The sequence below is a fragment of the Aquarana catesbeiana genome, linkage group LG09 (genome assembly GCF_042186555.1).
Source record: "Aquarana catesbeiana isolate 2022-GZ linkage group LG09, ASM4218655v1, whole genome shotgun sequence".
In the NCBI taxonomy this organism is placed as follows: domain Eukaryota; kingdom Metazoa; phylum Chordata; class Amphibia; order Anura; family Ranidae; genus Aquarana; species Aquarana catesbeiana.
The window spans coordinates 245,045,803-245,073,399 of NC_133332.1; the positions used below are offsets into that span (position 1 = coordinate 245,045,803).

The following is a 27,597-nucleotide window of genomic DNA, read 5'->3' on the forward strand; positions in this document are numbered from 1 at the left end:
TGGCTTCAGGTGTTTACCTGCTGTCTTCTCTACATTATTTCAAAGTGCTGAAAATTTAAAGCTGGTCTAATAGTTCAGAAAAAAAGGAGGAGAGCTGAAGTTACACCCTGTGGAGCTCGGTGAGGAGAGGTCTGAAAGCTGGTTGGAGGGAGGAGACACGACCCCTCTTCACGTAGCTCACAGATTTAACAAAAAATAATTAAAAAAAAAAATTAAATCAGATTTTTTATTTTTAATCAAATCTATTTCAATAAAATGTTTTTGAAGTAAAAATCCATCTAAAGATAGGTTTCTATTTAAAATACATTAATAATTTAGTTTATTCAGCATGAAATGGAGCTTAGTTAAGTTAAGTTATTTTGGTAAACTCATTCAATGAATCCAAGCTTTGCAAGCTGAGCTAACATACACTGCATTGATGCATCCACACAATGGCACAGTAACCATGAGATAAACCAAAGTTGAAGAATATTCCTTTATCCCATTGTTTTGCAAATCTATGTACACTACAAACTGTATGATTGAATCAGTTCTGATATCGTTGTTTTACTAACCTGACAGTTTATTATTCTAAATGGAAAACAAAGTATGAACACACAATCTGTCATCTCCCCTAGACAGTCCCCTCCCTCCCTTCAGTTAGAACACAGAGAGGGAACACAATTAACCCCTTGATTGCCCCCTAGTGTTAACCCCTTTCCTGCCAGTGACATTTTTACAGTAATCAGTGCATTTTTATAGCACTGATCGCTATATAAATGCCAATTGTCAGAAAAATGTGTCAAAAGTGTCCGATGTGTCCGCCATAACGTCGCAGTCCCGATAAAAATCGCAGATCACCGCCATTACTAGTAAAAAATAAAAAATGCTATAAATCTATCCCTTATTTTGTAGACGCTATAACATTTGCGCAAACCAATCAATAGACTCTTACTGCGATTTGTATTACCAAAAATATGTGGAAGAATACATATTGGCCTAAACTGAGAAAAAGTTAGCTAAGGGGATATTTTTATAGCAAAAAGTACAAAATATTGTTTTTTTTTTTTTTTAATTGTCATACTGAGATTATCAAATACCACCAAAAGAAAGCTCTATTTGTGGGGGAAAAAAAGGACATCAATTTTGTTTGGGTGCAGCACCGCACGACCGCGCAATTGTCAGTTAAAGCGACGCAGTGCAGCATCGCAAAAAAATGGCCTGGTCATTCAGCAGCTGAGGGGGTTAAACTGCTGCCTATTGCATTATTCAAATGTTGTCACTTTTCTGATGCAGGAAAAAAGAATGATGGTTACAAACCTCCAGTTCCCCATTACATGCGTTCTTGGATATCAGTGCGATAATGAATACAAAAAACCAGGACTGTTCACTTGTACATGGGAGTTTATTGTTTTGGGTCATAAGATGAAGCTTTTACAAAACACAATGCACAGATGTACAGAGCCATTAATACACCCCATTCACCCACACCTCCTGTAGGGTGTGCGAGGACGCAAATCCAGATATTACACACATTCCAATGAGCGGAGAAGAATTCCTATAGGCAGTGAGAGTCCTTGTAAGGGTCTGATGGGTACAGTGAATCAATTTATGAATGCTTTCACTGAGCGGTGATAAAGGAGAAGGAAATATGGCAAATTTTTCACATCGAAGGTGTTGGGGCGCAGTCAAAATCCTGTTTGCATGAACGTGGGATGCCGATATACACTACAGATGAAAGTTTGTATGATACTGGCTATTTGTGATGACTCCACTCCACCATCTGCCATTCCATTCTACCTCAGGCACAATATTGAGGTGTATGCATTTCCCAGAAGTCCCTGGTTTACTGGATTTGCTGTTGCCAGTCCTTATTGGGAAGACACAAGTGTTGACTCTATAAGGAACACTTGAGGACGAGCAAAGAAAAAAAAAAATGGTACGAAAGAAGGAAGAAGTTGTCCAAAAGGAACAAAAAAAAAAAAATACTCAATATACATACATGTTACCAAGGAAAGGATGTTATATTGCTTGGGACAGAAGACAATAGTCCAACACTTTGTTTTAAAGTTGTGAGGTTTTTTTCATTTTTTTTGGAGCATACTACAATCTCTGAGTGAATATTCTGAATAAAGTGCGCCTGTTGCCTGAACAACGTGGAGAGGAAACCATATTGTGTCAAACGGAGATACGTGCCTTAGTGACCTCACCTGCTCATAGCCAAGCAACAGGTCATCTTCCCAAATGTAGAGGCCCAGACCACAATATGGCTACTGCCGTCTCTGTGAAGGTAATGGGGCCACTTAAAGTGTTACTAAAACCAGGACCCTGCATTCACTATATATGGTCCCCCACAGTATAGAGAACATGGACATAAAATCATTTTAGTAAATATAAACTGCTAAATACCTTTTCTCATCAGTGGTATATAGGAGTCTTATGACTTCTATCAGTGCCTGGTTAAAGCTTGTAGGAGTTTTGATACTGTACCGGCTGCCCTATCAGGATGCAGGACCCCTGACCCTCTGTCTGGAAGGTGCGGATTGGCGCTGTGCCGATCACATGCACCCTCCCAAGAAAAAAAAAAAAAAAAACTCTCTAGCAGTATACACCAAATTGAGCATGTGCAGAGTGCCCCCCAAGGCTCTGTTCTATCAGGAGCTGGATTGGGGACTGTGGAAGAAGGGGAGGATCAGAGAAGACAGGATCAAACAGCTTTTTTACACAATGAGGATTAACCCCTTCGGTTCCACAGCGAGTATACCAAGCATGCTATACTACATATACAAATTGATTTTACTGTTGTGGGTTTAGTAACACTTTAAGGTCTGCAAGACTAATCGACTCAAAGGTCATCATTTGATATTCAAATAGAGTTCATGAAAGCAAGCTGGTTTGGCACAATGACCTTAGTATAATCTAATAAGCAGAGCAGTTTTTTTTTTTTTTAAAGTCGTTATCCACCCAAAAACAGAAATATTTTGGATTGCCACCCAACTTTTATAGGTGCAGTCTCACTCTTCTTGCTGAATTTCTTTAGCCTGCCTTTCCCGTGTCTAGCAATCCCTTTTAGGCTGCCCACTGCTGAATTCATTACGAGGTAGGACTTGGGCTACAGCCAATCAAAACCTCTCTGCTTTAAATCAAGAGATTTATAAAAAATTAAATCACAGCACCAGTAAACCTTATTGATTTCCCCCACCACTCCTGTGTGTGTATAGAAAGGGAAGTGTCACCTACTCGTGAAAATACTCGCTATCGGCGCATCCCTACTTTAAATCCCTGCAGTAACATCTCAAGTATCCATGATTTCTTTTTGGTGATCTGGTTGTCCATTTTTTTAATTCCTCTGCTAATTATACTAAGTTGGCGTTCCTCTTAGAATCACTACAATATAAGGAAAGAAAACATTTAACTAAAGTCTTCCAATATACATATGAGATAATAAAAGTGTCTTAGCTATAAAACAAACAGGACAGGACATAAAAAAAACACACACAGAAAAGGACAAATGCAAATCTAATTCCCAGCTTATGCAATATCAGCTTTGAGCCAACATCAACCCAAAATGAACTATATGAAAACTTTAGTGACAGTCTAAAAATGAACTTTGCTTCTATTAATTTTGTGGGTGAGAAATCTTAGAATCCATCTTGTTCATCCAGGTTCTACATAATTACAGAATTATTGCTCTATGTTTCCAGTTGTAATTTGCCACGATTGAATATTGAAAACATAAGCAAGCTTAGAGTGGACATATTCAGTCTTAAGGTGACTTTGTGTTTAACCACTAAATATGGAATTTTCCACATCTGTCTCACAAAAGTGAAGCCTTTCGTCTAGCACCCGAATAAATAAACTCAGTGATCAGGCTGACCCATCCAATAGGTGATTTCCATTAACATTTTTTTTTTTTTTAAATCTTCCTCAACTTATGAGAATTGAATGGAATCATCACTTTCTTTTTAATTTCATCACTTTTAGGGGATCAGTCTTTTGAAAAGACATAGCAAAGTAGTTTTTGGCCACCAGAGGGCACTGTAGTGTGATCAGATAACTTGTGCAACCCATGGATATCCTTCCACAGTTCTCAAAGCGGACGATCTTTCGGCTGATTAAACAAAAAAATCCACATTAACCACTGGGGGCAAACTACTAGTAAAAATGTACTTTGAATATGCATATATATATTTGAATTTCTCCACGCAACTGTTTGCAAGATTCTCGGCAGTATCCATCAGTAAGAAAGGGAAAGCAAACATTTGGAGACCATATTGTTCTGTTAGCGCCAGGATAACGGCTTAGCGGGTTCCAAAGAGTCATGAGATCCAAGGGTAATCACCGGAACAGACATACGTTTCCCGTTTCCTTTGCTGATACTGAATTCTCTCACGGAAATTACATCCAAATATATGTGAAATCAAGGGGGAAAAAAAAATTTAATAAATCAGGGATAACAATATTTCATATTTTCCTGTGCAAATGAAGCCACATATGGCTGCCTGTGGTGTAAAGCTGGACACCGGGCTTTTATATAGAGAGGTCTGAAGTACAGGTGGAGACCGTTGCTTGCTGTCTCCCTTTTATAGTAAAGTGTCCATGCTCTCTTCATTATAATTGCCACAATGCTGAAGCACTTTCCTGAGAAAACAAGATTAAGAAAGAAAGGGAGCATAAATAACTATATCATGGTTTTGTCATATATTAAAAGGCTGGTTACATAGTTAGTCTGATTGAAAAAAGACAAGTCCATCTAGTTCAACCAAGTAGAAATTACTTTCACAAGTAGAAATTAAAGCATTTGTAAAGCTTTTTTTTTCCCCTTAAAATATTAACCATGTTATACTTACCTGCTCTGTGCATTGGTATTGCACAGACTGGCCCCGAACCTCCTCTTCTGGGGACCCTTGCAGGCGCTTTTGGTTCCTGCCCTTTTCAGGGCGCCGCCATAGGATGCCGTTTCCTATGGGGGTGCAACTGTGGGCTAGCTCCAGAACCAGGCTTTGTGTGTCTATTGATACACAGTGTAATCATGGAGGGGTGGTGCTGGGTTGATCTAGAGAGTAGGATTAACCCACATCCCCAATAGTCTATACATAGGGAAATTTTTTCCTCTTATGGTGCTTTAAAGGGAAAAAGCTACTCTGTGGTGATCATAAATATAACGTTTTAGTAACAAAGGGTGTAGCTGTACACATATCTACATTGCAAATAGAAAATACAAAAGAAAAAATACAGGATGTGTGACACAGTGGGTATGCAATACAATACATAAGGTTACAATTACTGACTCCGTTGCATATGGAACACACTTACGGGGGAGTACCCGATGCGTTTCAAGTGTTACTCTTCTTCAGGGGTGTACGATTGGGACCAGCGCGACAAAAACATGTCATGTAGTATTGCTTGGGAACATCCTATGTTACTGCATCCACTTTTAAAATACTTTAAAAATCTGATACACAGTGCGACGTAGCCCCACCCCTGCAATCTGTTCACAGGATTTGATTGACAGCAGCGGGACTCAATGGCTCTCGTAACCCTTCCTTACTCTACCCAATGCATAATAAAAGGTTTGGCTTGGAACTACTTCAAAGTACATTTATAGCTCCTCCATAATTTTCTTTAATAATAACAACAGACTAAAGAGTTGTAGAACTATTACACTGCTCTCTGTTAGGACATGTTATGTGGTCTCTGTCAGAGGTGGAATGCTGAGCCAGCAGTACAGGAGTTAAGGTGTTGTCATAAGTCCTGCCCGCCACTGTGCCCATCAAACGCCGCCACTGTGCCCATCAAATGCCGCCACTGTGCCAAATGCTGCCACTGTGCCCATCGAATGCTGCCAGTGTGAACCCCTCCCCCGCCCACCCCTTACCCTGTGTCGGTTGGGCAGCGGGTGACGGCGGCGAGCCTCGATGTCCTTTCCCGTTCTCTCCTATGATTGGAGGCCTGATAGGCGTCCAAGCACAGCGCCTGTCGTTTCAGCCAATCAGGTGACGGGTAACAGACCCAAGCACCTGATTGGCGGAGAGGAGGTTCAGTGTTAGGAAAGCGAATATTCATTCGCTTTTCTAACACACCTCCTGGGTGAACCGCGAGCGCCAAGCATGGCACTTGCAGGTCACCTTTTTTGACGCCTATTAGAGCCTATGGCTCTAATCGGGTGCTTCAAAAACACCCCCCGTCGCTGTAATTCAGGCGCCCGAAAAGGGGCCGGGCTAGGGTTGCCACCTGTCCGGGATTCACCCGGACAGTCCGGTTTTTACATCCTCTGCCCGGGTTTCTCCTCACTGCCTGACACCCACCAGTCACCAGGGCACCCCCAAAAACTCTTCCAACACCCCCATAACAACCCCATAAAAGCTTAATCAGAATCTTGCTTCCATAACATGTATCAGATGTTCACCTATCTTCACATATTTGTAATTGTCAGGATGGAAACAGCCCTAATTACAAGGGACTCGTTTCTTTCTGTGGAGGGATACAGAACCTTCTGGCCACATTTTCCGAGGCTTTGCTTCTAGTTCCGGCTACTGGAGCCCTCTCAGGACTGTTCACTCTGACAAACTGATGTATTGGAGAGGAGCTGTAAGTGTGTGTGGAGGGAAGAGGAAGGAGCTGCACGGAGTGTGAGAGGACAGCAGGACAGAGCGGGGAGGAGAGAAGCTGGCTGCCCATTACCAGGCTACATATGTAAGTATTCATCTCACAGTATGTTGTGGTTGTGTCTAGTGTATTTATACCTGTTTGTGTGCATCTAAGTGCATGTATCTGATTGTGTATATATATCTGTGTGTGTGTGTGTATGCATGTATCTGATTGAATAGATCTTAGTGTCTATGCATGTATCTGATTGTGTCTATGCATGTATCTGATTGTGTATATGCATGTATCTGTATATATATCTGCATATATATATATATATATATATATATATATATATATATATATATATATATATATATATATATATATATATATATATATATAATGCATGTATCTGATTGTGTGTGTATATACTGTATCTGCGTACGTAATTTATTATCCTTCATTGATGTGAACATCTGATAATTCATACAATTACTAATAATTTCCTTATATACAGGCCCCATACTACACCAGGAGACCTCCCCCCCAAAAAAAATTACACTGGGAGGCTCTCCACCAAACATTGCACACTACATATACACTATATTGTACATTACACACACCTGCACTATATACACTATAATGTACATTACACACACCTGCACTTTGTGCAATTGGCTACACCCACTGTTCACGGCTGCACGTGTCGCATTACTTCTCCCCTAGGGCACACAGAGGTGTGCCAGGTATTTTACAATCTCATAGTGTATGCTACAAAAAAAATGCCAAGCCCCGCTGAAGTGTTCGGGTTTGGCTCAAAGAAAAGGTGGCAACCCAAGGCCGGGTGCCTAAATAGGGGGTGGCAGTGGGGGGCCATGGATAGATTCATGCAATGCATAAATCTATTGGTGATAGAGGTGGTGGCTGGAGAGAGGGGGCGGCGCCAGTGCGCCCTTAATGGACGCACCTTCGTTTGGACTCCTGCTGCATCTTCACCTCCAAATGGTGGTTTGGCACAGTGTTTTTGTTTTGCTTTTCTTTGATCCCCTCTCCATGGTTAGTAGGATTTTTTTTTTTTATTAACTCCCCCCTGAATGGTGGTGATCAGTGCAGCGGCAATGAGATTTTACTTTAACAGATCACACGATCCTGTGCCTCGCACACAAACAAGGCCAGGACTATTTTTGTCAAGCAAAGTTCGCTCCTAAAAGAGTTCATTGGGCAACACCCTGGTGCAGTTCTGCACAGTCCCTGGTGCCCAGCAGTTGACAGATGCAGTCCAAGACACAGTAGGGTGCAAATAAAAAGCCAGCGGGCCATGTGTTTTGCACCAGGGTGCTACGATCTCAAACAAAGTAAAACAGCTCAGGTTTAATAAGCTGGAAGTTTCTTAAAACAGGTGGAAAGAACATACTACCCTGTCATTCTGGGTTGCCCTATCTTAAGTCCTCATAATCCTCACATCACAGGGGCAGCAGTGATGTAATGAATATCAAACTATACGGTTCCATTGCAGTGCATTACTGCATAAAAGTTAACGTGTGTTGCATTAAGGCAGCCATTTCATCAAGAACGGCCTGCAGATTCTCAACAACTGAATAAAAACCCCAGATCTGCCCTCTCTCTTTTATTTTTAATGCAGTGCAAGGTTTGTGTGTTGTGCAGCAGTGCAAGTCTCTTGGCACCTATTGTACTTGTGCACTGGGGTGCATTTTAAATGAATGGCACCACAACTAACCACATAGTGTCCATTGTGTTACCACTGCAGAAAAATGCACAATAATGTAATGCATATCTCTAAAAAATGGCCCAAGGGTATATTCGCAAGGGGGTTTTGCCACAGTGCAAATTTCAGTGGCAGGAGTCTACCGATTCCTACTGCTGGGTTTGTCAGCTGTGATTGGCTAGCTGCAGCCGCCAAGCTTGTACACTGTAAAAATGTTACTGGCATATTGATGAAGAGGAATCAGGGAAGACAAAATATAAGCAAGTTAAACTTCAGCTTTAACACCTTGGTAAGGAAGCTAAACAAACATTTACTGTTCCCACTTATTACCTCCGGTTCTGGAAAAAAAGAGGAGGCACAATGATTCAATACCACCAGCTGCTGCAATGGTCATCACACATTCACACTGAAGCTGTGCTGTGCATTACCTAGCCATATCCTTGGTTTCTTGGCGTGTAGTTGGCATGTTGACCACATCCACCAGCAGAGGGAGCCCACCTTCTTTGATTAGAAGAGGACAGTATTTGTCTGCTAAATTAAAAGTAAAAAAAATATTGTTAGCAAAGAGGGCCTAAAAAAAAACATTGCAGAAATCCAACATATTCTACATTATGGCCCAACATGTCATTTACAGTTAACTAAAAGGGGACTCAAACTGGTGGCGCTCCAGCTATTGCGAAACTACAAGTCCCATCATGCCTCTGCCTGTGGGAGTCATGCTTGTAACTGTCAGCCTTGCAATGCCTCATGGAACTTGAGGTTTTGCAACAGCTGGAGGGCCACCACTTTGAGACCCCTGGTTAAATGCATAACAGTCCATGCACACTGGGCTTAAGTCCTCTCATATAGAGCGTTTTTGTACAGGCGTTTGTGTTTTCTTCTGCCAGAAAACTATCAAAAAAGCAAACCAGAAGGTTTTTTTTTCTGCCTCTAAATATTGAGCTTAAAATATGCCTCTAAACATCCTAATGTGCATATATACAGTAGGTACATAATTACTCTGGTTGAAAAAAGTCCATCCAGTTCAACATAGGATAACATTGAGCTGCTTCTACAGGCAAAACGCAAAACTCCCATAGAAGCAGTGTTTTGTAAGCCCAGTGTGCATGGACCCTTAGACTAACATTGTTTAGCATGAACCTGACTTTAGACATTAGGGCCTGTGTCAATGGCATCAGTATAAGACTTAAAGCAGAGTCGTCGCCCCCCCCCCCCCAAAAAAAAAGAAAAGTCAGCAGCTACAAATACTGTAGCACTTACCTATATCCAGGGATCCAGCGGTGTCCTGACCTGCGCCGATTCTTGAAACTGCATTTGGACTTGGGTGCTGGCATCGCCATCTCAGCTAAGGGAAACCGACAGTGAAGTCTTGCAGCTTCACAGCCAGTTCCCTACTGTTCGAAGCGTGCTGCACTCTGTGAATGGGCTGCCTGTGGGGGGGGGGGGGGGGGGGGCGCACGCTCGGCTCACTTTGCCATGACAAACTGAGCCAGAAGTGGGAGAGGGTACCTGTCAAAACCAGGTACCAGCTGCCCACTCCCCCCCAAAAGGTGCCAAATGTGACAGCAGAGGAGGCAGACAAGCAGAGCTTCCCCTTTTTGGTGGCGCTCCACTTTAAGAGTCCATTCAGAATTAAAATGACAGGAGCACCGGACCTCCTTCTGGCCTGCATTTGACCTGCTTCAAAAAGATTTTCCATTCCTATAGACTTAAATGGGACTGCAAAACACATTTGATGTGTACAAAAGCTTCTCAACTCAAGCCTCTATATAACCCCAATTCCAAAGCTTTGCCCTGTCCCAACTTTTTTGAGACATGTTGCTGTCATCAATTTCAAAATTACCTTATTTTTTTCTTAAAATGGTACATTTTTGCAGTTTAAAGTAGAACATTACTCTCCCCATCAACACTTATTTGTAATCTTCATGCTGCTAGTATTAGTAAATAGATAGGAAAGTATATCATATTTACTTGTTTTAAACTTTTATTTTTTTAAATTTCTTCAGTTACTTCCCGGTCGCCAGTCCTAGGCAAATTATGTCATACATCCCAGGAGTCACCAGGAGGTGAGGAGAGGAGGGGGGGATTTCTCAGCTAAGCACACTCTCCTGTTAAGCATGGATGGATGGCGGAGTTTGCTTTGAATATTAAAAATGGATTCAATAGTGGTTTTCGGTTTGTGGAGCTCAGATGCAGTGAAGATCTGCTTTAAACGTTTGATACCTGAAATGGAAATCGACAAACCCCCCCTTCTATCCAGCAATGGAAAGCTCTGGTTAATTCCGTGATTCCCCTGTATAAGGCCTTCTGCAATACTAGACCCACCAAGTTTGACAATATTTGGAACCCGTGGTTAGGCCACTTGGACACTATTATGGACACGTGCGTGTGCCTGTTTTCCTGAGTTCCTTTCCCATTGTGTTTTGAGCAAAGTTTCTCAACTTATTGGGGGTGATACTCCAAACCCCGACGGTGTACCACTGCTTGTTTTACAGCCTGTTACCCTCTACTTTTGTGGAAGCTTGGAGTTCTGTCATATCTCATTCAGTCACTTGTGTTTATTGTATGGTTGTGTTAATGATTATAATCTCCTACAAGGCCTCTTGGCACCCCATAGCTGGTAGTTGAAGCACCAATATGAGGCTGTATTACAGAGCAATATTTAGAGGTTTTTTTTTTTCAGTTTTGTATTACGGAGGTTTATGCTACAGCCCATTGTTGGAATTTAGAAACTTCAATAAAAACTGAATTTGATATTTCTTCTATTTTCTACTGTGAATAAAATATGGGTATATAAGATTTACAAATCATTGCATTCTGTTTTTATGCAAATTTTACAAAGTGTCCTGACTTTTTTTGGAATTATCTATCTAGATAATTATGTAATAGTCAGCACCATGTGCTAAAAACATTGCTTTTTGGTTTTGGTAAATGAAGCTCCCATATGCCCTTACAGCCAGGGAACCCTTGGGAATGCTGCATGGAAATAACAAACTTCAAGGACCACATTGCAATATGGGATGCAATATTGAGACTTGGAGACTGTCTGCAGGTAGCACCTAGAAGTCCCTGCACATATCTACAGCAGCCTCCCAAACTGGTCATGGGCAAATATTGGACCGTTCCAATAGGAAGGGCTCCACCACTTCTTAGCACTGTTGCAGCTTGTCGCTAAGTCCAACCCCACACATTTCCCCCACTGTATCTATTACATGCTGGTACACATCCCTATAAAGAATGCTTTTCATTTCCAGTCTCTGAGCCTTGAGAGAAAAAGGGAGCAGTTATACTTACGATATACAGATACAAGGTTGTATAAAGCCCACGTTGCCCAGTGTTGGCTGATGGGGGAAACGCTCTGGGGCAGAAGACGAAGAATTGGCTCAAATGACCTGTTAAGAATGCAGAGAGCACAGGTTTTACTTACGCATTTTTCTTTTACATTTTTGCCCCATATGCATTATCATGATGCTTTAAAAAAAATTGAGTCCTGTCCATGATACTTTTTTTCCTTTTTTTTTTAACTCAAATTTTCAGGACAAGCACTCAGGGTGTATCAGCTTCTTCTAGGGTCCAAGCAGTATGGATACACAAAGTTTTAGCAAAATGTTAAACATGAACTCCAGGTAAAGACATATTATGCATAGTTGCTTTGGTCCATCTTGGACTATGTAACTGTAAATACCAGGGATATGCAATTAGCAGACCTCCACCTGTTGCAGAACTACAAGTACTATGAGGCATAGCAAGACTCTGACAGCCACAAGCATGACACCCAGAGGCAGAGGCATGATGGGACTTGTAGTTCTGATAGTTTAGCAAAAGCTGGAGGTCCACTAATTACATATCCCTGGTATATACCATGACTGGCCAATCCCCCTGGAAACTGGAAATCACTGAAGGAGACACCACTACTCTAGTGATCTCCACTTGCTTCTGGGTCCCTGCTGCTTGTGAACACAGGAGGTTGGCCGCTTGTCAAGGGTGCAATTCAGAGAATGCTTTATATTATCTGAATGAATGCAAAATGTCCTCTGATTGGACAAGGTGAACAGCGTGATATCACTGTTCCCAGTTCTCCACCTCTTCAAATCACAGAACATTTTCTATTCATTCAAAGCATTCTTTGACTAAAGCCTGTGCCGAGTGGCCAACCTCCTGTTTTCAGTAAGCAGAAGAGCAGCGTTTGGCACAGGACCCAGAAGCAAGTGGGGATCAACGGAGTAGCGGTGTCTACTTCAGTGATCTCCAGCTTCCAGGGGCATCAGCCAGGTATTTTTTATAATATATATATATATATATATATATATATATATATATATATATATACACATACACACACACACACACACACACACACACACACGGTATATAGTTAAATTGGTTCAAGCTGGACTAATGTAACTATGTATAAAATATCCATACCTAGAAGTAGGAGAAAAAAAAAACAGAACACCACAACCGCATAGATACACAGCAAAGGTAATTAAAGACTTGGACTATGGAATGGGGGGGGGGGGGGGGGAATTCAGCATTAGAATGATAGTGCAAATAAAATAAAAAATAAATAAAAAAAAAAAATTATATATATATATATATATATATATATATATATATATATACACACACACATATACACATACACCGCACCCAATTGTTTTGTTGCAAGAGCACTAATAAGACTGCAATCACTTCAAGCATGATGCTGATGATGTTCAAAGCAAGTGCCAAGTACAAAGCATAATTTCAGAGTGAACATGGACTGTTCAGCATACAGATATTCCATATGGAAGCCAGAAAGTGTTAGATCATATATTTGCCAAAAAGCAGTGACATCACTGAGGAAGGAGGTCAGAATATCCAGAGGTTAGCAATCTTCCCAATCTCCCTACAAGCCTAGAGAGCTTCCTTAGCTATACATTCTTGGAATATTCATATACTGTTGTAAGTTTGAATACAGGTTGTCTCATACATAAGTTTAAAACTATGAAGGATGCTAAAGCTGACTTTATGGGTTAGAGGTTGAGTGTTAGGGACAGATAGGTTAAAGTGAACCTGCGCCATGCCATGGACAATCAACTATTTACATATTCTTAACAGTTGGCGGTTCCTTTTTGAAGAATTGCTTTGGGACCATTCTGGTTTCCTGTCCTTTTTATATTCTTAACAAGCAGTAAAAAAGCTTAAAAACAAGCCATCTGTAACTGCAGGCACCTGGAGCAATTCATCCTTAAAACTCACAACTGAAGCACTAAGGTTCTCCAGGTGCTTTTCAGCGGCCCATCTTCCCCAGCATTCAGCAGTGACTTAGCAACTCAGTTTACCCTCCAAGCAGTGATTGGGCATCTCATCTACCCTTGCCTCCCTTCCTAGCAGTGACTGAGCAATTCAGCTCCCCTGTAAAACTTACTTGCGGCCGACACCCTGCTCTAAAAACAAACTGATTGGTTCCACAGAAACAAGCAGACACATTTACTGCAATAAAAGAGGGAACCATGTTTCAGTTCCTTTAGCTCCGTCATGTTTTCTCACTACAAGCTAAGCAGACTAATTTTAGTTAGATTACTGCTCCACTTATAGACCAGCTTGCGTCTACTACAGAAAAGAGAGGTCTCATTTCCTCTCTTTATGCTTTGTTGATGAATAGTTCCCTTGGAAACATACAGGTGCCAGGTAGGACAGGCTGGGCTAAGGATAATAATTCACTAGGATGGGGAGATGTGACAGGCTATTTTGGAACAGGTTCTTCTGGTTTCTATATCACTGACCCAACGTCTATCTCAACTTTTTATAATACATAGAACACCGCTCAAATTATTCCAGTGGCACAGAAGAGAGTCCGGAGTGTCCTAGATGTGGAGGTTCTACTGCGGACCTTCTAAATAAGCTCTGGAAATGCCAAAAGTTAGTACGCTATTGGCAGGGTATTATTATTACCATTAATTGGGGTTTTCAATCTCTGCTACATAATGACCCCTTGACTTGTATACTAGGATTCCTAAATGAGGAATTATATACTCCTCTGGTCCGGACCTCCATCTCTAGGTTACTGTTTTTGTCCCGCAAATGTATTTTATTAAAATGAAGATCTTTGATCCCCCTACTTTCAAAGATTAGTGAGAGCAAGTTAAATCTAGCCTGCTGAAAGAATGACAAATTCTGTTACATAGAGGTACTCCTCCTAAATTTAACAAGCTGTGAGATCCATGGTTCTAGGTTCCAGGATTGGCTCTCTTGTCATTAATGTTGTTACAGATCTTTCAATATTAACTAATTGTAGAAGTGGCTGTTCGTTGATTGGATGGGTGGGTTATGCAGAAAATGGGGTACCGCAGTCGCTTAGTGGGTACATATCTTATTCTAATGCCATAATTGTATGCGGCATAGGAAAAAGCAGAGCTATTGTTCTTAAAGCATTTGTTAACCCAAAAAAAATAATAAAATGGACCCTGCTCCCTTAAAGCATGTTATACAGTGCTTGTGCTGTGTAATTTGGCCCCCTGTATCACCTAAAAAAACTTGGCTGATCCTGCCAGTTTCTACCCTCCCCTATGTAAACTGACCACAGTGCATCGTGGCTGCTGAGCCCTGACACTGTGGTCAGTTTATGTGCCTCCGTCATCCGCAGCCCTGCTATCTTGTCTCCTCTCTGCTCCTGTGTCCTCCTCCCCAGTCCCCTCCCTGCCTGTCTGCTCGTGACAGGGCGGCCCCCCTCCTGCTGCTTGCATAACTGTAACATGTATGCACCATCAGCGCTGTCTTCTGTTGTAGTGTCCCCATCTGTGTGTGATTTAAAAAAAAAAAATTTAAAAATATGCTTTAAATACCTCATTTAACAGCGGTGCTCCACGATCACATGACCAGCCAACTTCGTCCTCCCGATTGACGTCAGCAGGGGAATCTTGGCCCCTTCCGCTGCATTTGTCAGAGGAGGAAAGGCGAGAGCTGGTTGGTCATGTGATCGTGGAACTCGGCTCTGAAATAAGGTATTTACAGCATTTTGTTTTTTTTTATAAATCACAGAGGGGGACACTACAATAGGAGACAGTGCTGATGGTGCATACATGTTAGAGTGGCTTAAACCACTAAGTTAAACCACTAAGTATTGCGGTTTTGTTTTGATTCAAGTTTTTAAGCCAAGAAAGCTTTGCGTAATAGTCATGATTGTAATAAGACTATAATAACAAACCTTTTAAGTTTGTATATTGAACTGATTAATTGATACTTAGCTAACTTATAGTCTTTGTATAATACTAACAAGCATTTGTACTAATACTAAAGTCATGCCAATCAAAGTATATTGTGCTATGTTTTGGATTTCTGTTTTATTTTTTCTTCTTTTTGTAAGAATTGCAAAACTTTGAATTATACGTTGCTTTTTTTTTTTTTTTTTTTTTTTTTTTTTTACAAATAAAGGAGGGAACAGAATAGCATTCCAAACTTCCTGAATTGTTTTGTTTATGCCCAGTCTCTTCCATTCATTACATAGTATAACTTATTATTAAACACTTTTGTTTCAGACTTTGACTAGTCCATTATCTAGCAGTAAAATTAATCAAACACTGAGAACAAGTTCATGAAGAGGGAGAGTCATGGAAGGGAGTATATGTGTGTATCCTCTGACCGGTAATTAATGTTTCTTCTGGAGCTTATATCCCAGCTCTGGATGGCTCTCCACATGCGTTCCTCAACCTCCTGTCGTGATGGCTCCAAAATAAACCAAACTTCTGGGCCGTCAAACATGATGTGTGAAAGTACCCCGCAGGCATTATACGACACTTCAATCCCATCTGCTTTGCTGTCCAGAAGGTTGCTGGTAAGTATAAGGGCACAAGCAAGTTGAAAAATGCTATAACGATTAACCAACAAAGGCAGTTTTAGATGAACTTGAAACTATTTTAGAGGAACTGGATACTGTGGGAGGTGCCGACAGTAACCAGTTTCTAGCTTTCCATTTTGGCTTAAAACTGTATTAAAACCAAAAGCAATCATTACATTGCAGCTTACCAATTTTTAGATGTGATGGCTGCATTTGTTTCCTTTATTTCTTCTATTTTGATCTGTGTATCTGGCCAGTAAGTCTGTTCAAGCTCTCCAGCAGAATGTATCAGTTTACATGGCTGAGACAAACCACTTAAAAGAGAAGTACGGGTTTTCTTGTTTTGGGATATTTATACTTACCTAGGTGGATTCAGCATCAGACCGATACTGCAGCTGTCCCCTGGCGTCTCTGCACTGAGAACTGAGCCATCGAACACCGCAGATGGCTCGGTTCTCACAGATGCCCGAGAGGAGAGTGGCTGTCAGTCAGCATCTCTCCTTTCTGGTCCTCCACACTCATTGGAGCGCAGAGCTGTGGAGGGGCAGGGAGCGGCTGTCTCAGCGGCTCGCTGAGACTGCCATTAGTCAAGGCATCAGTATTAAAGAAGTCCAGCCTGAGATTTTTAGCCTGGGCTTCCCCTAAGGGTCACAGGAGGGCAATTCATTTTGCACTCTGGGGCCCCTTTTTTTAGCGGAGAGTGGTCTGAAGTCCGCTATCCGCTGACGTCACTGCAATCAGTCGAGGCAGCATGTCATCCAGACATCGGAAGTTGGGATGACGAGCTGCCTCGACTGATTGCAGTGACGTCAGCGGATAGTGAACTTCAGACCGCTCTCTGCTGAAAACGGGTCACAGGAGTTCAAAATGAATTGCACTCCTGTGACCCTTAGGGGAAGCCCAACCTAAAAAGCTCAGGCTGGACTTCTCCTTTAATACTGCCAGGGGTGATTAAAATGAACACCGTTTAATTAGGTAAAATCTTTATCCCAAAAGGATATAAAGTGTGAGTTTGAGTTTAGGTTTAATTTGTTAAAATGCTAATACATTTACCACTATTCCCGCCCCCCCCTTCCTAGACTGACAATGCTGCTGTCTGCTGCATTCATCCAGTGTGCCTCACGAATATACAGGAGCTGTGTTATTGGCCAGATCCCTGGGTGAAAACAGAGGGGAAAAAGCCAAAGAAAAGAAAACTGATGCAGCCACCACATCTAATGAATGGTAAGCTGCAATATATTACATTTTTGGATTTTGGTTTAATACCATTTTAGGGAATGAAAGATATAACATGACCTCTCTTAATGAGGCAGGGTAGGTGTGCAGGCCCAAAAACTCAGCATAGCAATCTCACTAATACAGTCATCATGACATATAGGAAAAAAGGGTATGCAAATCTGAACAATGAACCTTTTGGTCTGTTTTATATACACCAGATTTTGTTGTATTTTGCAAACAAATACCTTTTGATCTGGTCAAAAAGTACTAATAACTTCCTACGCTCTTTTACTGTGAGGTTGTCAATTACATTGTTCTCAGGTATCTCTCAGTACTACTGAAACCCTACCCTCTATTTTAAGGATAAGAGGAGAGGGGCTTTGTCCTGTAGTTCCTTCTTGTTTATATTGTTCTGATACTGTAGAGTGAGTGAGGACTGTCATCCCAGGATTGGAAATGTGTCACTAGCAGAATCACAGGTGAAAATAAAGGAAACAAATCCTGAAAAAAAGATAACAAATGCATCCACTGCACCTAAGGAATGGTAAACTGCAATATATTCGATTTTTTGTTTTTGGGATTTAACTCAAACAAAAACTAAAACATATATATTTTTAATAGACTGGCCGTTTAACAAGGAAAAGGTTCTACCTGTTTATTATTAAGCTGTGACATTTTAGAATACAAAACTTCAGTCTACATGCAAATATATTAGGAATCATTGGTTACACATTCTAAAATACAAACTAAGCAGGTCAGCTGCATCAAAGTCATTCCACCTGCACATTGCAACCAGGAACCCCATACAAAACGTTAAGCTTGGTATAGGATGGATGCCCAGATGTAATAGTTGACCCAGCTTCGCTGTGACTCTGGGCCACATTCCAACCACACCAGAAGAGCAGCCGAGGAGAAATGTGTGCAAATGGGCCTGAAATTGTACTTGCTGCAAAGGGAACACAGCAATTGTGTGTAGAGAGTCAGCATTTAAGAGGTGCTAAGTGAGAGTTTTTTTAAATGCATGAATAAGCCTGTGTAAGAAACGCTTAGGTGTACAAGAGTGTAGAAAATGGTAACAGATAATGTGTTTTACATCTTTTCATACCCCTTTAGCACTTATGCCTGTATATTTGGAAGATCTATGAAATAGTATGACCTTCTTGCTATCTAATCTAACAGGTCCTACACACAGAGACTGTTGTGAGCCCTTAATTGCTCTGTCTCTCAAGTTACAGCTCTCTAACAATCCTTATATAGCAGCTGTGAAAAATGGAGATCAGGCTTTGGAATGAGATATTGATTTTTACACAGTCTGTCCAAATTCAATTACGTCATCCCTCCTTTTCAAAATTGGCTGGGACTATTATTTTTTGTCTACTGGCTGAGGTTAACAAATAGAAAAAAATATATATTTCAAGACAATGGGGAAAGGGAGGATGAATGGAACTAGTTGCCTTTTACAGAGTTTTTACAGCTGCTATCTAGAGATTGTGACATGAGAGGCAACACAAAAAGCTTACCACAGCCTCTACGCACAGGTACTTTTATCAAAATACAAAGGCTCAGCATTCAAGGTGGATGAGGGAATCCTCCCGCTGAGCCTTTGTATTTTGATAGCAGGGAGACTTACCTGCCATCAGAATACACTGATCAGGAGTGACAGCTATGGCCAGTGGTGCTGATCAAGTGGCAACAATTTGACAGGGTGGTTGTATAGAAGTCAATCTCTCAACTGACACAACCACCCTGCCCATACAGGGATAGAATTTCAACCGGTCCCTGCGGCTTTAGATGGAATAGCAAAAAAAATGGTTTGAGTCACCGATTTTGCTTGAGGCTACATGGACACTTCTTTTTAAAACATTTTTTTTAAAGATTTGCACCCAAATTATTTAAGGCCTTACAATCACCTGAAAACGGTAATAAACTGTGAGGTCATCAGCTGTGGCCGCAGTTCGCGTACCTCTGCCACATTACCCAGAAGCCCCAGCATGTTGCGATGAAGTTCCTGCTTCTCTGGAAATTCCTGCAGATGAAAGAAGGGAATTTGTACATTTAAAAGTTTGCCTAAAAACGCACAATGTAGCCAGGAATAATCCAATAGGCAGTTACCCTCAGGCAGTCTAGGAACAGCTTCATGCCACTATAGTTGAGGAACATCTCGCAGTTATCTGGAGTCTCATCAGTAATATTCCACAGCGCACTCCAGGAAAATTCCATGACTTGGTCACACTGTTGGGCAAGGCAAAAGAAGATGATGTATAAACGTGAGCCTTTACTTATATATTCACCAGCTGTAAAAGAGGTGCATTTGCAAACCAAAATTTGCGGTTATAAAATTATAGAAAAAAAGGGAGCCAGCCAATAGGAACCCTGCCTCTATTCCGCTTATGCTATCCCAAAACCACTGAGGCTGTACTACAATCAAAGAGAAAAAGACTCCCTAGGCAATAGGAACTCTGTCCCCATTCTGCTTATTTTACCCCAGAACCACTAAGGCTGAAAAAAAAAAAAAAAAAATCAGTGGGTCAGAAGGAAGCCTACCCCTATTCCACTAATGCTATCCCAGAAACAATGACACTACTAAAAAAATAATAAAAAAATTAAAAAAACAACAACTTGGCAGGGCAATAGGAACCCTGTCCCTATTCTGCCAATCCAAAACCATCTCTGAACCACTGAAGCTGTATTAAGATTAGAGAAAAAAAAAAATTCAGCGGGCCAATAGGTAAGGTTCCCTTAACTAATAGCAACCATAGGAAATAATTGAACAAGATAAGCAGTGAAAATGTACAGCCGTGGCCAAAAGTTTTGAGAATAACACAAATATTAATTTTCACAAAGTCTGCTGCCTCGGTTTTTATGATGGTAATTTGAATATACTCCACATTGTTATGAAGAGTGATCAGATGAATTCCAATTAATTGCAAAGTCCCTCTTTGCCATGAAAATTAACTTTATCCCCAAAAAAAAATTTCCACTGCATTTCAGCCCTGGCACAAAAGGACCAGCTGACATGTCAGTGATTCTCTTGGTAACACAGGTGTCAGTGTTGATGAGGACAAGGCTGAAAAACACTCTGTAATGCTGATTGAGTAAGGCTGCTTTCACACTGAGTCGCTTTACAGGCGCTATAGCGCTAAAAATAGCGCCTGCAAAGCGACCCTCACTCCAGTGTGAAAGCCCGAGTGCTTTCACACTGGAGCGGTGCGCTGGCAGGCGCTAAGGCTGGGGCGTCGGCGGTAAAGTGCCGCTATTTTTAGCGGCGCTTTGCCGTCGTTTGTGCGGGGGTTTCCGGGGCGACAGCGGGCCGCTTTTAACCCCTGCTAGCAGCCGAAAAGGGGTTAAAACGACCCGCAAGCTGGCGGTTCGACGGCGCTGCCCATTCATTTTAATGGGCAGGAGCGGTGGAGGAGCGGTGTATACACCGCTCCTTCACCTCTCCAAAGATGCTGCTCGCAGGTGTTTTATTAACGTCCTGCCAGCGCATCGCCTCAGTGTGAAAGCACTTGGGCTTTCACACTGAGACTGCAGGGGAGCCGTTTTTCAGGCGCTTTACAGGTGCTATTTTTAGCCCAAAAGCACCTGAAAAACACCTCAGTGTGAAAGGGGTCTAAAAAAAAGTCCTGCAAGCAGCATCTTTGAGGCGTTGTAGGAGCGGTGTATACACTATTCCTAAAGCGCCCCCTGCCGACTGAAATCAATGGGCAGTGGCGCTTTGCAGGCGCTTTTAACCCCTTTTTGGTTGTCACCGGGGGTTAAAAGCTCCCCGCTAGCAGCCGAAAAGCGCCACAAAAACGATGGTAAAGCGTCGCTAAAAATAACGGCGCTTTACCGACGCCCGGGCGCTGCCAGTGTGAAAGTGCCCTTAGAGTAACAGACTGGAAGCTTTAAAAGGAGGGTGGTGTTTGAAGTCATTGTTCTTCCTCTGTTAACCATGGTTACCTGCAAGGAAACACGTGCAGTCATCATTGCTTTACACAAAAAGGGATTCACAGGCAAGGATATTGCTGCTACTAAGATTGCACCTAAAGCAACCATTTATCGGATCATCAAGAACTTCAAGGACAGAGGTTCAATTGTGGTGAAGAAGGCTTCAGGGCACCCAAGAAAGTCCAGCAAGTGCCAGAACCATCTCCTACAGTTGATTCAGCTGCGGGATCGGGGCACCACCAGTGTAGAGCTTACTTAAGAATGGCAGCAGGCAGGTGTGAGTGATCTGCACGCACAGTGAGACAAAGACTTTTGGAGGATGGCCTGTGGTGAAGAAAGGCAGCAAAGGAGCCACTTCTCTCCAGGAAAAAAAAAAAAAAAAAATCAGGGACAGACTAATATTCTGCAAAAGATACAGGGATTGGACTGCTGAGGACGGGGGTAAAGGTAATTTTCTCTGATTAATCCCCTTTCCGATTGTTTTGGGCATCCAGAAAAAAACCTTGTCCGGAGAAGAAAAGGTGAGCGCTTCCATAAGTCCTGTGTCATGCCAACAGTAAAGCATCCTGAGACCATTCATATGTGGGGTTGCTTCTCAGCCAAGGGAGTGGGCTCACTCACAATTTTGTCTAAGAACACAGCCATGAATAAAGAATGGTACAAAAACATCTTCCGAGAGCAACTTCTCCCAACCATCCAAGAACAGTTTGGTGAAGAACAATGCCTTTTTTCAGGATGATGGAGCACCTTGCCATAAAGCAAAAGTGATCACTAGGGGAACAAAACATTGAAATTTTGGGTCCATGTCCAGGAAACTCCCCAGACCTTAATCCTATTGAGAACTTGTTTGTAGGCTATGATTTATGTAGGATAATATGTATGTGTGTATGTCTCACACATTCTTTTCTCTGTGTCAAGACATGCAGGCCATGTTATGATACAAGCCAACTATATTTTACATAACAAAAAGGAGGACTGATGACTCTTTGCTATGTTAATTTTATGCAAGGTCACCTCGGTATTGGGGGAATAGCCTGTTTATCTAATTAGGTATTTCAAAGTAGACATTGTTTACATACTTAAGGATGATAAAGAGCCATAGAAGAAATATTTATTTATAGTAATTAGACTTGAGGGGGTATTCCTGGGGAAATGGTGATATATTGGCCTAGTAAATATTTTAGAGACCTTTAAATGCTATTGCCTGTAATTACAAGTAGGGTCTTTTCATGTTAAGATCAATGCATTTGGTCAACCAATCAGGAACCCCTTCAGTGTCAGACTAGTATTTCAGGTGACGTTTTGAGCTGTTGGAGGCATTTATTCTTTTACACACATTTTGTCTTCCTCATGATAGAGGCATAGGTCTAGATTGTAACACACATTATTGCATGCATGAAAGCTATATAGGTGCATATTATACACTGGACATATGCTGGATTGTAGTGTCTCTATGCTTGCTAGGAAATGAATGACAAATCGGACTCTGAAGGCTGATGTTCATTGTAATATTTACAGTATAAAAGTTGGATTTGGCCATCTGTTGCAAGTATCTTGTGGACTTTATTCTGTGCTGGGACTCAATAAATGCATCTATCTGGATGAACCCAGTTGCTGCTACTATATCACTACATTGTGGTCAATCCTTAAGGTGGGTGAACAAAATAAAAAAACCCACAACTTCTGACAAACTCCAAGCATTGATTATGCAAGAATGGGCTGCCATCAGTCAGGATGTGGCCCAGAACTTGATTGACAGCATGTCAGGGCGAATTGCAGAGGTCTTGTAAAAGAAGTGCCAACACTGCAAATATTGACTCTTTGCATAAAATGAATGTAATTGTCAATAAAAGCCTTTGACATTTAAGAAATGCTTGTAATTATACTTCAGTATACCATAGTAACATCTGACAAAAAGATCTAAAAACACTGAAGCAGCAGACTTTGTGAAAATTATTGTATCATTCTCAAAATGTTTGGCCAGGGCTGTACTGACTTTACCACTCTGCTGTCTAACACAATGCTGAATTATGATTATGACCATCACCAACTTTATGTTTGTTTTTTAATTTCTGTATCAAAGTGGGGAAAAAAAAAATAATTTAATGCACAAAATGGGTACTCACAGTTTTGTCCTGCAGCTTCTTCTGGATCAACTTAAGCATAGTCTGTACAGACAGAAACATGAATATGCACTTGTCAAACACAGGAAATAAAGTACTCCGGTACTGTGAATTAAGCTCTGGTTTAAAATCTATTCAAGTATGTATTTTAAAAGTGGAACTTTAGCCAGAAAATTAGGTCCTGCTAGATCAGTTCAGGCTGGTCCCTTTTGTAGGTATAGCTATGTAAAACATTAAAAATAAGTGTTTATACTTACTGTTTAAAATCCAGTAATACACTGTCTCACCCTGCTTGGCGCATGCTCAGTTGCTCTTCATTTTATAGGCATTTTTAGGCAGTGACAAATTTATAGAGGCTGATCTGCTGACAGCCTAGCCTTAAAGCAGAATTAAACCCTTATATCCCTTACAGTCAAGGAAGCTGCTTCTTTGTGATCTGCAACTGCCATGGTGCTGCACAAGACACCAGCCATTTGATGGTTTGACATTTCGGTTGAGAACACAAGCAAATGTGACAGTTAGCAATACCAGCATTCCAGGAATGGAACTGTTTTTTGAAACTATTAAATTGATAGGCTTAGTTCCACTTTATGATTTACTGCTGCTCAGGGGCTCTGACTTCAGCAAAATGTCAGCCTCCAGCAAGAAGATACAGGAGCAATGCTGGAGGCAATTTACAGAACACACTAATTTTGGTAACATAATTATTATTTGGAATGTATGTTCCTTGCTAAAGAATATTATCATTTTTTATCAAGTTGTTATGGGTATAGTTATGATTTAACTCAAAAAAGTACCTTCTATTGACTAAGCCCCCTTCTTTTCTTTTCTTGTTAGAGAGCTTCCCCATGGTTCCACCTATGTTGCTTGCTCTTGAAATGAACTAAAACAGTTGTGTCATTGATTCACAGAGTTCTGTGAATGAATGAACGAACAACTACCGTTGTAGTTCATTGTAGCAGACTGCTTGTAGTTCTCAATGAATTGTGAGGGCGTTGGTGAGCGCTCTTGTAGTTCATTGACCTTCCTGCTCTTTAGGCTCCAGTCACACAATGGCTTGTTCTTGTACTCCTTTTAGGCGCCAGGCATCCCGCGATTCTGTTTGCGTGATTTTACCATGATTTGTCCGCGTCAATCGCACTGCGATTTGGGTGCCATTAAAAGTAACTGGGATCTCAAGGGCAAATTGCTGCGATTCTGCCCGCAAAACAGAATGCCAATGTGAATGGAGCCTTAGTAACTGTCAAACCTCCCGTATGGGCAGACAGCTATACTGAGAGTTCTGCAGGAGCTTGGCATTGCACCCATGATCTACTGATCATGGATGCAATGCTTTCAAGGCTCCTGTGGGAAAAAAATAATAAATGCACATTTTTGTTCTCCAGAAAACATGCATTTAGGTGTGAACTTAACCCTAATCAGTAATATTTAAATATTTTCCATTATCACTCACCACTTTCTTGTGTTGTTCCGATTTCACTAACTTGTGCAAAGCCCCTGTGTATGCAGAACAAAAGGCTGCCTCAATCCTCCTAATCTGATTTGTGATTGGCAGTCTTAAGCCTGCTACACACTAAGTATTTTTTTCGATTTTTCGTGGTCATTGTACTAACTGTGCAATATTAGTACAGCAATCTTCCCGCTGTGTGTTCTGACAGGGGGTCTGCCCACCAGAACACACCGGCCAGCGCTCAGAGCCATTGGCTGCAAGTGCTGATCAGATGCAGTTGAGTTGCTGGTTTTTCAGTATGCTCTTTTGACAGATGCCAGATCAGCAAGCAGCTGTACACACAGGCCGAACGTTGGCCGATTTTTATTGTTCCTCCAATCATGACCTCTCCCTGCTACATTGCACAGACAGGACTTCGTGGGTACCATTGGCTACACGCCTTGAACGTTTGTTTAAAAATGTAATAGGCCATAGCGTGCATAGCGCAGTGGTTAATAACAACCAAATAGCAATATCTGCTCTCTGTGATAAAAAAGTCCCTTTAATTCTAGCAGCCCCCCCCCCCCCCCCCCACTATTACAGCTTAATATCCTACTGTGCTGACAGGCCAAGCTCTGGAACTCCCAAATGGTACTGAATTTTTCCATCCCTTCCTACCTTCTGCACAAACCTTTTAGCCATTAAGGCAGCCCAACATAGTGATGGGAAAATAGGAATGTGTGGGAAGCGAGAGGCTGTGGAAAGCTTTGACGTGATCTAAAAAATTGTGGGAGCTTTGGCTGTCAGAATGGTCTGAGAGTCTGCCATAAAGGAGACTCCTGCAAGTTTGTAGTGCCTGTTGGTATTTGCACTGTATATATTCTCTTTATAAGCTGTCCAACTCAGACTTTCATAGTGAGAAGGAGCATTAAAGCACAACCATTGTGTAGCAAAGCGTGAGTCTGCGTATACAACAAATAAATATATACAGCTATAATTAAAACGATACAAATAAACTAGGTTTTCAAACAAAAAGGTTATTTAAAGTGGATGTAAACCCTCACATATACCCAGTGAAGTGAACAGCCTCAGATGATACACAGGGATGAAAAAAATCCTCCTACATAAGTTTTACCTGTATATCTGCTGTCTTCATCTTTATAAACTGTTTACAAAGTGCACGTCCTGTTTAAATGTTCTCTTCCTGATTCACCTGTGGGTGTGGATTCTTGCCATACACTGTGAGACAGCTGATTGGAGGAAAGGCACACACCTCCCTCCACATAGGCAAAGACTTGCAGAGCTGTGCAGTGAATAGACAAGCATTCTGCTAATCTTTATATAGCACCCACCCTGACACAAATTTCAGGCTGGTTTTATCACAGTTGACAGAGAACTTGACAAAAGTTATCATGTTGGTAACAGAAGAACGAAGCAGAAGAAAGCCACTAGGGCTTTGAAGAGAGATAAACACTGCAAATATATGTGCCTAACTCAAATTTCATGAATCAGGTTTACATCCACATTAAATCAAGCGGATCTCTTCAAAATCAAATATAAAAAACAAATAAATAAATGTATTAAAAAAATATAAGCTAAATAGATATAATTGCCCCCTGCAGCATCCCTCTACATCAGTCCAGCATTTAGTCATGTATGACTTTTTCCCACTCCTTGAGAGCAAGGGATTGATGATCACTTAAAGTGCTATAAAAAAAAGGAAGGCCTTTAACTCTTACCATGACAAAGCCCATCTTCCCCACTGCCTCCTTGTGGTCATTATCCACCTGACAGACTAGAGCGTTACACAAATGCACAGCAATGCGTTGGATGGACTCATCCTGACGAGTTGGGATCAGAATGTTCAGAAGCAGTTCATTCACCCGATGATATTGGAATTCTAGCTCTTCTGGGATGCCAAAGTTACACAGCGTGAGACAGCAGTTTCTCTGCACCTGAGGAAACATGCATAAAGACTTTTCATTATCTGGTGAGGTTCAGGGAATGCTGAGATTAACAACACAGCAATACCAAGTATTATATACAACTGTTTACATGGGGAATTATGCACTGTATCAATCCCAAATCTCAAAATTTAATAAAGAACATGCGTCTACCAGAAAAGAAGATGCAATTTTAATGAGCGCCTAACTAGCCTTTCATGGAACCTTGAGGCTCCTCCAGATGTTGCCAAGGGTTGCTTAAGGAGAGGCAGGCTGATCCTAGTCACAGCACTAATATGTTGTAAATAATACTGAGGACCAGGGTGGATAAAAATCAATGTTTTTTTTTTAAAGAATTAAACAAATAAAAATAAAAATAAATAAAAATCTGATTTTTTTGATTTATCAAATTTATTTTAATGAAATGCTTTTGGAGTAAAAATCTAAAAATAGTTTTCTATTTAGGATACATTAATAATTTACTTTATTCAGTATGAAATGGAGCTTCGTTATGTAGCATGAGGCTGTATATTCTGCAATAGGTACATTTTTGGGAACCAAATTCAATGAATCCAAGCTCTGCAAGCTGGGGATAACATGCACTGCACGGATGCATTCATACAATTTCACAGTAACCATGAGATAACACAAAGTTCAGGAATATTCCTTTATCCCATTGTTTTTCAAATCTATGTACACTACAAATTGTATGATTGAATCGGTTCTGATATTGCTGTTTACTAACCTGACAGGTTATTATTCTAAATAGGAAACCTTCATTTTGTTTGCAAATATTAAATATTCTAACTACCAGCAAGAATGAGTCCTTATATTTA

At 41.2% G+C, this 27,597-nt stretch overlaps 1 protein-coding gene across 2 annotated transcripts in view; it reads right to left on the minus strand.

Annotated features, from left to right (window-relative positions):
* Positions 1–1,365: 1,365 nt before the first annotated feature.
* ZER1 (zyg-11 related cell cycle regulator) overlaps positions 1,366–27,597 on the minus strand; it is an 86,930-nt gene continuing 60,698 nt past the window's right edge. For both annotated transcript variants that reach the window (XM_073600087.1, XM_073600088.1), the window contains exons 9-16: positions 26,558–26,773; positions 23,393–23,434; positions 19,446–19,565; positions 19,244–19,359; positions 15,921–16,109; positions 11,591–11,688; positions 8,725–8,827; positions 1,366–4,620 (exon numbers count right to left, since the gene is read on the minus strand). In XM_073600087.1, coding sequence (XP_073456188.1) covers positions 4,563–4,620; positions 8,725–8,827; positions 11,591–11,688; positions 15,921–16,109; positions 19,244–19,359; positions 19,446–19,565; positions 23,393–23,434; positions 26,558–26,773 — 942 coding nt within the window. In that variant the 3' untranslated portion in view covers positions 1,366–4,562. The remainder of the gene's footprint in view (positions 4,621–8,724; positions 8,828–11,590; positions 11,689–15,920; positions 16,110–19,243; positions 19,360–19,445; positions 19,566–23,392; positions 23,435–26,557; positions 26,774–27,597) is intronic.